The sequence below is a fragment of the Barbatula barbatula genome, assembly GCF_947034865.1.
Source record: "Barbatula barbatula genome assembly, chromosome: 4".
Classification (NCBI taxonomy): Eukaryota; Metazoa; Chordata; class Actinopteri; order Cypriniformes; family Nemacheilidae; genus Barbatula; species Barbatula barbatula.
In genome coordinates this window covers 1,972,557-1,983,777 of record NC_136768.1, presented here as the reverse complement: position 1 = coordinate 1,983,777, position 11,221 = coordinate 1,972,557, and the positions used below count along the sequence as shown (strand labels likewise).

Sequence of the window (11,221 nt, the reverse complement as noted above, 5' to 3'; positions counted from 1 at the left end):
ATAATAAACTATTTGTCTGTTTACTATGCATATTAATTTTGTATTTGTATTTATTTATATTTAATAATAATCTAAATTATACGTTTGTACTTATTTATATTAAAAATTAAAATAAAAAATCTTAAACCAGTATATGCATGTACGTACGTATGTGTATGTTTTTACAAATACAAAATTAATATGTTACACATACCTGTACATATATTATGTAAACACAAACCTTTATTCTGAATGCAATAATCGTTTGACAGCCCTAAATATAAATGTAAGGTTTGTTTTATTCAGGAATTATATCTTGAGTACCCAGATTAGTACTCAATCCTCCACCTCCACAAACCTGGTAGAATAAATTATATTTCTTAATTTAAAAAAAAAATTGTTTTGAAGTTCTGGGGATGTGCACAATTCCAGTAGTCGGATCCAAGTATATAACTGAAGACCAGAGATTGTTGAAATGAGGCATGAACTCAACAAGGGGCTTTTACATTCAGGTGTGTGATCGATCGTGTTGTGTCGTAACATTCACGCCCCATCTTGGAGCTTGCACACCGTTTTGGAGATTCCCACCTCTTTTTAAGATCTTTAGTTACAGATTGTTATGATTGTTTTTTTTTAATAATTTTTGTATATATTTGTGTTCACTATAAAATCACTTGATCTCCTGTGTTTCAAAAGTCCTGAACAACATGCTGTATGCTCCAGTGCTGGCCGCTGCATTCACCAAGTAAGAGTTCATATACTCCTTTCTGATTGGCTTTAATCTCCAGACAACGATTGGTGTCTTTGTTCTGTATCGCCTGTCCCTGAAAAAGATCAAAGACAAGTTTCCTAATCAATTGTTTTGATTGTAGGCAACATCCTGGCCATTTTGACATATGTAGAACTTTTAAGGTCTCGTTACCTGTTTTTGCCATCTGAACACAATGCCAGTTCTGGAACTGTCCCTAAGCTCAGATCCTTCAGACAGCGGTTCCGTTTGTGTGTATGAGACTCAAGAGAACCCATAAATATTTAACCACTAGCTTTATATTTAAACACCTGCGTAAGGGGAAAGTTTCTTAAATAATCTTCAAAAATAAAGCGTCTGTGAGAAAAAGCACAAGAACAGATGAGAAGTTAAATAGAATGCATTACCTGTGACAAAAAGTAATGGCATGGATACAAAATGGGAGTTTATCCTTCAAGCGGCCCCTGATCCAAACATAAACTTGGGTGCAGATCATTTTGCAGCTGTCCGTGAGAGATTCTAAGTCAGTTATATTACATTTTATAACTTTATTTATATTTTGCTGTACATTTGATGTCACTTACCACTTCAAAACCAAGTATATGAAACGTAAGATCTAACTGAGGATAGACATTTTCCAGATACCATTTAAATGGTTTGCACTTCATCTTCTCTCTCAATTTCTTCTGTCTGATACATCTCCAATGTCTATCCCATGATCCTGTTAGAAACAGAGATATGGATCACTTGCATCTGTTTAAACCATTCCTATTTTAGTTACATGTTTTGGTTAGTTTTAGTGGCCTCAATAACAACATGAAGGTTGGCACTGAGTATTTCTGTAATGTTCTATATAAGAATGATACAATGAATACTTTTTTTAAAATCTGCATTAATTAACATCAAGTGTATTATGTCTTATTTGTACCTTTACGGGAAGATTCCAGGCGATGTTTACGTTAGTCTTGTATTCATCCATCCACACTTCTGCCACTCTGAGGGCATTTCTCTTCATTGTAATGCTAAGGTCAAGCATGTAGGGTTTGTGTGCCATTTCAATGTGGGCAATTTTTGAGCATGGTACAACTTCTATACTTCCTCCACAAAGCCACACCTGTGCCAAAACAGAGGCCACTAAAATAAATTAAATGTTGTTAAAAGTTCAAGTGATATTCTTTTAAGAAAATTAATGTTTACAGCAGGATCTGTAACCTGCTATCAATAACCACAAATCTGATACAAATTAACTTCATATTTTCACACAATGTTATCTCTCATTTAAATATGGATAACACCTTTATATTCTTAAGTGTTTAATAATGAAAGTCTGTACGCCCAGTAGCATGTGGTTTACCCTTCTTCCTAATTCAACATTCTCTCCTCCATACACCTGCATCCCTCCATCCAGAGTTCCAATCTCACCAAAGAACAGACGATCAGCCACCAGAATGCCCATTACAGACGGACTCCTGGACATCATACAGACCAGAAAATGGTTGTGTATACACTCTTAACACAATACTGGAATATTAAAACAAATACACACACTCACTTTCCTGGCTGTGAAGGGTCGTTCTGAACATACCACTCATGTGGGAACACCACATACATGCACCAGAGAGCCCAGTTGAAGCCATGAGCGCTAGGATTATATTTTATTACTTCAAAGTCATAGAAATTCACTTTGTCAAACACAGGGCTCAGGATCACTGTGCGGTCAGCCTTGATCCGAGCAAGCAAAGGCTCCGCCCTATAAGAAGACGAGAGTCTATGAACATGTATACTGTATGACAGGAAGGAGAAGCATGGGGGGAAATAAATGAAATAATAATGAGCAGTTCCACACCATTTGACATGGACTTCGATGTGGGCATCCAAAATGGCCACTACATCAGCGGTCGCAGCCTTCCACCCTGAGATTCTCGCCTGAAACAGAAACGCGAAAGACGTGGCAATGTCATGACTCTGCCCAGGGAGCTTGAAAGCTCGAGACAGGAAGGACAGAGTCCTAACACCCAGGGCGTGTACAGGAGCCTCTGTTTCTTTCACTGTTTGCTTCTCTGATTTAACTTCAGGGTTTTTATCTCCTGCAAAGATTTCCATTCACTTGTCAAAATTAATCAATTCTATCTATAAAAAGTTGTTATTTGCCCAACCATGGAATAAAAGTCTAACAAAATTTGACTGTTTGGAAAGTATATAACATAAAAATATCCAAATTTCTTACCAAAACAATAGTGATTAGATGTGATTAGCGCTAGCATTTTCTAAAGTATGCCGTCATTGGTGTGAAGTGCTTTAATTTTGCTGAAAGTAACTTAATCAACTAACATTAGTTAACAGTGAGAGGTGAACGCAGACAAAACTTTTTTACAGTGGATGGGAAAGGGTCTTGTATCGTTCCTGCATCAAATTATATAAGCGGCATTTATAACAAAGAATGGCAAAGATGGAGATTTCATGTTAATGCCCAGACCTTGTACTCTGCTTATGACGTTCACTCTGTGCTTTGCTGCTGTGAACTGGTATTACAGGGTTAGTGCCGTTTCTAATCCTAGAAAGGAGTAGCCTGTGACAGTGTAACTGTGTACCATGGAAGTTCATCCCGAGTAAAAGGATCAAGTCAGTAAAATCAGTCTTGTTAAATTGGATTTCATTCATTAATTAAATTTTCGCAAAAGTTTAAGTTGGGGTACCGCAATGTTTAGTGTCTACAAAAAGTGCTAACTTACTGCAAATAATAGCTGGCAAATTATTTTAAAATAATGTAGCACATTAACATTACACATGCGTGTACACTATATGTATGTTTTTGTGTGTGTGTAGGAGTTAGCAGGTAAAGACCTATGAGAGTGTTACTGAACAAGGATTGGAAAAAACAAGAGTCCAGTCCATTGTCTGTTGAATTTCAATAAAATCAAACATCAAGAGTGACAAAGTCATCCAACATTAATATGAAAGACTGACAGCATGACAACAAGAAACATGAAAAGCATTATGCAATAGATACTTATGTTAGTAATGCATTCATTTGTCATGACGTAAATGCAACCGCTTATGTATATTTGTTTATTTGTACACTCTATTCTTCTCTACACGCTTCTTAGTATGCATATATGTTGTTATTTAATATTTCTCTATAATACAGAAGCATCGAGGGCATAAAGGAGGTACTAGCGAGCAAACTTCTGACCGCTAAAAGACAAATTTGGGACAGGGCAAAAGTACACAACTGTCTCCTTAGGTAGGTAATCCATGGCACTATCCACCCCTCAAACAAGAAAATCAACAGCTTTGGGTATTTATTTCCCTTTTCAATGACACAGACACGAATCCAAACTGATTTATCACAATCAAAATGATTTGATGATGTCTTGAAAATACAGATTGATATTCTATTGTCAATATATGCTACAACTCATATTTTGTATTAGAGAATCATTTTTCAAAGATGACATTTTAATTGTACTTTCAAATTACACAATTCAGACTTTAAAGCAAATCAGTTAAACCATTTAGTGATTATATAATATCAAAAACAGCATACAAAACAGTCAAGGCCAAACACCCCGAACAAATTTTGGAATGTTTTTATCTCTGGCTGGATATTTATATATTGATTTAAACCTGCGGTAGAGTTTGCGAATATTAATCGTGGTTTGAAACAACCCAACATTTTTAGGGTGCATGAATTTGTGGAGAGTACCTCATTTATTTATAATAAATGTCAAAATCTTTGACGAAACATGAAGGATTATATACTCACCCATGGCGTGTACCTGAGCCTCCAGTTTGTTAAGTTTTTTGAGGAGATCATTTTGTAATGAGAAGTGCTGCTGCGGATTTGGATTTTATGTTTGAAAGAGATCACATAGAGAAACACTGCAATGACAGCCAGTGTTAGAAACAGGCTTCTCAAACGGCTTATTCTCATCATGAACTAAATGTATCTCTCATCTAAACGAACACTAGGTTCCTGTAATTAAATTTATGTCAAACGATAGCGGGTGTGGCTATAGCGGGTGTGTCAATTACAGGAGAAAGATAAATAAAACCAAAGAAAAAAAATCTTGTTCATCATTTTTTGAACATGCTGCTCCCAAGAAAAACATGTCAAAGGTTATGGTGGGGTGATTTGAAAAGCTTGGCACGCTTAAGGGCTTTTATGGACGAGTTACTTCCTCAGAGAAACTAATTAAGCTCACCACTTGCAATCTGTCTTTGCCTCTTATTCAGTACTCTCCAAAATGGCTTATAACCCTAATGAGAAGAGCTGATCTGTTGACTGGTTGCAGTCTGTCCCACATATATATATATCTCATGTCTTTCTAGTCATCCCTCACGTCAGACTCTATTTTCTGCAAAAACATGTATAAACATGTATAAATTCTTAACATGTATAAACCAGATAATAAATGTCACAATATATTTGTCAACTACCCATTTATGCATAATTAATGGTCTATATGGAATTGTGTCCAAATTGTTTCACTTCATTCAAATTCAAATGAACAATAGAGCTAATTAAAGTTATAAGAAAACCTTCATACAACGTTCTATGGTTGGGCCATGGTTGGTTCTCACCACCTTTGTTTAACTTTCCAAAGCTTCGTCAATATACATGCATCCTTCCTCAGTAGGATAATAATTATGTTGTTCAGTCGAGTAAAATAACATCATTTTTAGTGAATACAAAAAAACGTTTTGGTTGATGAGAAAATGCTAAATGATTCTAAAATATGTCCGCAAATATTAAACGAAATAAAACATTATAATGGTGATGGTTTCTCATGCAAGTCTTTGACCAAATAAGAAAATTACAGTTATGTGCATTGATACTGCTTTAAATACAGAAACAGAATATTTTGTCAATGTTATTGATTCATTGAACACAACAACAACAAAATTACCCAATGAAAGTTGCATTTTAGTGCCTTTCGTCAAAAAGAATAACATTTTTGTTGGAGTTTATCTTATAGATCATTCTCCAAATTTAGTGAAAATGGATGTTGTGAGGTCAGAAAGCAAGATATCAATTACAGGGTTAAGAGCCCTTGAGGATGGTTTAAAATGTAATGTTGGTCCGGTGCTCAAAAAATTAAGAACCACTGACCGATAAAGCAGTTAATAATATTTGACCAGCTGCATTCACATTTCTTATTTACCCTCTTTAACAAAGAACTCCGGCTTCATGTCAGCATCATTTTTATCATTTTAAAAGTCATAAACAATATACTGTATCCTCCAGTGCTGGCCACTGCATTCACCAATAAAGAGTTCATACTCTCCATTCTGATTGGCTCTAATCTCTAGACAGCTTTTGGTGTCTTTGTTCTGTATAGCCTGTCCCTGAAAAAGTCAGAAAAAAACACAGAAGTACCTGAATAAGAATGCATTCTTTAGCTTGGATGCACCATGTGATTGACATATTTTGACTTTAGTGAAATTTAAGGTGACATGATTTGTTTACCTGTTTGAAGTCCCAATATATGTGCTCTTTAGGCTTTTTAGCGCCTGAGCACAACTTCAATGCCGGGAGTCTCCCTGAGACTGGATCTACGAGACAGCGTGTGTCTGTGTGTGTATGAGACTCAAGGGGACCAATATATATCTCACCACTAGCTGTATATTTAAACACCTGTGTATGGAGAAAGTTCATTAAATATTTTTCAATAATACAATCAAGTTGTGAAATATGAAATATAAAACTGCATTACTTGTGAATATAAGTAATGACATGGATATAAAATGGGAGTGCTTCCATCAAGCGGCCCCTGATCCAAACATAAACTTGTTTGCAGATCATTTTTCAGCTGTCCGTGAAAGATTATAAGTCAATATATTAAATAATATTATAAATCTTGGTCATATTTTTCTGTACATTTGGTCTCATGTCACTCACCACTCCATAACCAAGTATATCATCCATGAGCTTTAACTGAGGATAGATATTTTCCAGATACCATTTGAATGGTTTGCACTTTAGCCTCTTTCTCAATTTCTTTCGCTCTGACACATCTCCAATGTCTATCCCATGGTCCTGTAAGAAACAGAGATAGGCTATTGGTCATTTGCATCTGTTTAAACAACTTTTGCATCTGTATTAAAAAGTTGTGATTAATTTCAGGGGTCTCAAGAACAACACAGAAACGTTTTGGCAGGCAGAAGAACAAGGAGCAGATCCAAATACAGTATCAAGTGATTTTAATGTTAATCCACAGGGTAACATGAGACCCAAGAGTAACATAAAATTTAGAAACATGAGCAGGTATACAAACAAAACAAGCCATAACATAAAACAACAAACGACAACTGTGCACAGGGGCTATGAATACAAAGAAGTGGGAACAAACAGGAAATGCAGGTGAAACCAGTTAACAATCACGAGACACATGGCAAAATGGGAAATTGACCCCCAGCAACACACGCACCCAGAAACACAAGAACAAAATGACGCCCTCAGGTGGAGGACCAAGGGGCCAACAGGGTGCAGCAAACACCAGGTTGGGATTTTTTTTAAAGTATTATAAAAGTAAAAGCATGATCCAATCAATATAAACAAGGAAAATAAATGTCATCCTTATGCTTTCTGCATAAATAAAGATACTCTATGATCCATACCTCTACGGGAAGATTCCAGGCGACGTTTACATTTTTCTTGTATTCATCCATCCACACCTCTGCCACCCTGAGGGCATTTCTCTTCATTGTAATGCTAAGGTCAAGCATGTAGGGTTTGTGTGCCCTTTCAATGTGGGCGACTTTAGAGCACGGCACAATCTCTATACTTCCTCCACAAAGCCACACCTGTGCCAAACCACACAGCAAGTCAAAACAAATGACAGTGATAATAAAACTGAGCTGTTTAAATAGATTAGGAATACATAAACATTAAGTACAAATGGAAATCTACTCAAAGCATATTTAGCATACTATCAATGATTGCATAAAACTATTGGACTTCTGCAATGCTCTCCTTGCTGGTCTTCCTGCAAAGGCTATCAAACCACTCCAGCTGGTTCAAAACGCAGCAGGACGCCTCATCTTCCAACAGCCCAAAAGGGCTCATGTGACACCCCTTTTCATCTCTCTCCACTGGCTACCGGTTGAAGCCGGATCAGATTCAAGTCACTGATCTCTCTACTCTGGCATACTTTCACACCCTACTACACTCCTACACCCCATCAAGAACCCTGCGTTCTGCAAACCAGCGGCGTCTTGTAATGCCTTCTCATAAGGGCATTCAATCACTTTCCTGCTCATTCTCCTTCACAACTCCTTCCTGGTGGAACATTCTTCCTAACTCGGTCCGGCCAAGCACCTCTCTCAACCTTCAAAAAACTACTTAAAACTCACCTCTTCTGTGGATGCGTGAAAAAAAATACACTAACCCTCTCTCTTTCTCTCATCAGGATGTGATCTAGCTTTTGTTAAAACTAGTAACTTTGTATTAGCACCTATCATACTATTGCTCTTTCATGACATATGGCTTATTGCTCCCTGAACTCTTTGTAATAAATATTAATATTATTAATATAATATTAATATTGATAAAAAACATCTGCTAAATGACTAAATGTAAAATAATGTCATATGAACCTACTCACACAATCTCTCATTTAAAACCACATCATATTTGAAAAGTTTTTTACAGTGTAATGCAAGTCATAGTTTACCCGAATTCCTAATTCAACATTCTCTCCTCCATACACCTGCATCCCTTCATCCAGAGTTCCAATCTCACCAAAGAACAGACGATCAGCCACCAGAATGCCCATTACAGACGGACTCCTGGACATCAGAATGCAGTTTTTAATGTAGTTGCACGCTTAATATAGTAAAGTGGACTTGAATATTACAACAAATACACACACTCACTTTCCTGGCTGTGAAGGGTCATTCTGATCATACCACTTCTGTGGGAACATTTCATATGTACACCAGAGAGCCCAGTCGAAGCCATGAGCGCTAGCAAGATAATTTGTTATTTGCAAATCATCGAAATTTACTTTGTCAAACACAGGGCTCAGGACCACCGTGCGGTCAGCCTGGATACGTGCAAGCAAAGGCTCCGCCCTATGTAGAAAACAAGCACATATCATAAACAGCATATTCTTAATGTTTCATATACTGCACATACAGTATACGTACCCTCATGGGTGTTTCTATAAATTACAACAATACTATTTAAAAGATTGAAGCATAAAGCAAGGTCCACACCATTTGACATGGACTTCAATGTGGGCATCCAAAATGGCCACTACATCGGCGGTGGCAGCCTTCCATCCTGAAATTCTCGCCTGGGTGAGGCCTCTTTGCTCTGAATGTGTCACCCGTTTCACCAAGTTTGAATGCTTCTGGTTAATAGATCTCACAAAATCATTCAACTGTGTCTTCAGATCTCCTGTAGAGGATAATGAATTGCTCTAAATATTCTAAGAAGACTTAAATCCTTCTTTAAATATTATTACAGGCTCCCATAGAAAGAAGCTTTCACAAATACAACTATCGAGCAGGATATGCAAATCTATCAACTTTGAAGAGCAATTCCCATCATCAACATGCAGCAATCAAATACAGATTTAACAAAGGTGTGAAGCGTAAAGGCTTGGTAGGTATGTTTGATTTGAAGTCAAACAAACCACTTTGGCTGTGGTCATCCACCAGTATAATCTCTTTCAGCAGGTGGGCTGGAGTTCTGTTGATGATGCTACAGACAGCTCTTTGAATGACAGACAGAGCCTCATCCAAATAAATCAGAATCACACTGATGGTGGGCAGATTCTGAGCATATTCACGTTCAATGCATCTACAAAGCAATGGAAAACACACTGCTATCATTTCCACAAGAGAGATGTTTTGCTTTATGACACTCACCGATTTAACACACCTGTGGTCTCGAGTCTCCGGCAGCTCTCTGTCCAGAGGAATCTGATCACTAAGAAAGGCATTATAGCCATATTTCTGAAAAAGATCTTCAGCCTTCCTCTGATCTTCTTCAGAAAGTTCCACAGTCCATCGCTGGAAGAGATGCGAGTTTGGAAACAGCTTCTTCACCGGTTGCTTTTCTGTTTTTACATTACGGTTTCTCTCTTCTGCAATTGTGATTTTTTTGTATCCTTAAAATGGTGATAGATTTACATATTAACAGTAACCAACATGTTTCTCACAACTGTCTACCCTAAATACCAACAAAACAAAATCATTAAGTTAACAGTTTTGTGTTGGTCTTTTTGAATAGCCTACAGCAGTGGCCAAAAGTGGAAAATCAATGTTTTGAATATGTATTAAAAAATATTGTGTGTGTGGTTGTGCTTGGAGAAGAATCTAAGAAGGTTTGGCAAAAAATGCACACAAAGTAAATGTCTATATGGCCACAAAATATTAAGCGAGGATCAACCAAATATTAAGAACTTGTATGTAATAAATTGTTGCCATATTCTTCATATTTAGATGGCTTGATCTAACCAGAAGTGACATTAAAAGCAAATAATGTACAATATACCCTCTTATTCGCCGCTACTTAATAGTCTTCTTAAGTCCATCTTAACATATTTGTTACTTGAAAAAAAGATCTATATGTTGTGCAGAATTTGAATTGAACAAATTCAAAATGTATTCAACAAACATACATGAGTTACTCACCTATATTGTGTATCTGAGCGTCCAGTTTCTCCAGTTTGTTGAGCAGAAGATCATTGTTCTGTTGGGTTTGATAGAGCTGCTTCTCTTGGGTTTGGAGTTTTCGTTGGACAGAGCTCACATAGAGAAACACTGCAGCGACAGCCAGTGCTGAAAACAAATTCCTCAAACAACTTATTCTCATCATGAACTAAACATTTGTGATTTTGTGAAGCAGGGACAGCCTCGTCTTCCAGCAGTGACCTTGATAAAGATCTTTTCTGCAATGATCGGTCCTGCATCTCTTTTATGTTTGGTATTATCTATTTTGCATTGTAAGGTCATCCTACCTGTTTATTTTGTTGATGTCGTTTAGATTATATTAAGTTTTGCCCTACAGTGGAAAAAACTGGACAGAACAGGATCCGGATCCTGTCTAAATAGTTATATTAATCCCCCAACAGATTGCACATTCCGTTTTTTCTCCTTGCCGGATCTGCCACGCCCCCTTATTAGGCCAACTCGATATTTACAAACTAAGCACTGTTCAACGGCTTCAGTAATATTAGTAAATTCATCCATGCCTGGCTGACCCTGTTTTTAAATAAATAAATGGACTGGATTATTGTATTTGTAGGGAGGAGACCAGGACATTGAGTCCTGCTAGGGCTTATGCTAAGCACTGAGTGGAGACTCTCAATTTTTCAACCTCACCAAATCATTCACCTGCTACAAATTGGTACTACTGTTTGCACATTGTCAGTATTTTCTATTGTATTATTCAATTAAAATGAGCTGCTCCCAACTAAACACACATGCAGTATGTACTAAGTGTACACACACTGTTTATAAACAACTGTCCTCATATTTAAA

At 36.9% G+C, this 11,221-nt stretch overlaps 1 protein-coding gene and 1 pseudogene across 2 annotated transcripts; both read right to left on the bottom strand.

Annotated features, from left to right (window-relative positions):
* Window positions 1-668: 668 nt before the first annotated feature.
* Window positions 669-3,331, bottom strand: LOC306892937 (putative polypeptide N-acetylgalactosaminyltransferase 8; annotated as a pseudogene). The gene is made up of 7 exons: window positions 3,319-3,331; window positions 2,574-2,814; window positions 2,280-2,477; window positions 2,082-2,196; window positions 1,656-1,841; window positions 1,312-1,448; window positions 669-803 (listed from the first exon to the last, which is right to left on the bottom strand). The product of its transcript is annotated as a putative polypeptide N-acetylgalactosaminyltransferase 8 (transcript).
* A 331-nt stretch (window positions 3,332-3,662) lies between these two features.
* On the bottom strand, window positions 3,663-10,673 carry LOC306892797 (putative polypeptide N-acetylgalactosaminyltransferase 8). Its single transcript, XM_079454101.1, has 11 exons — window positions 10,373-10,673; window positions 9,618-9,846; window positions 9,370-9,536; window positions 8,948-9,131; window positions 8,606-8,803; window positions 8,404-8,518; window positions 7,349-7,534; window positions 6,630-6,767; window positions 6,445-6,540; window positions 6,198-6,365; window positions 3,663-6,076 (listed from the first exon to the last, which is right to left on the bottom strand). Exons 1-11 carry the CDS (start codon window positions 10,554-10,556, stop codon window positions 5,942-5,944), a joined length of 1,800 nt encoding a protein of 599 aa, XP_079310227.1. The 5' UTR covers window positions 10,557-10,673; the 3' UTR covers window positions 3,663-5,941.
* Between the last annotated feature and the right edge of the window lie 548 nt (window positions 10,674-11,221).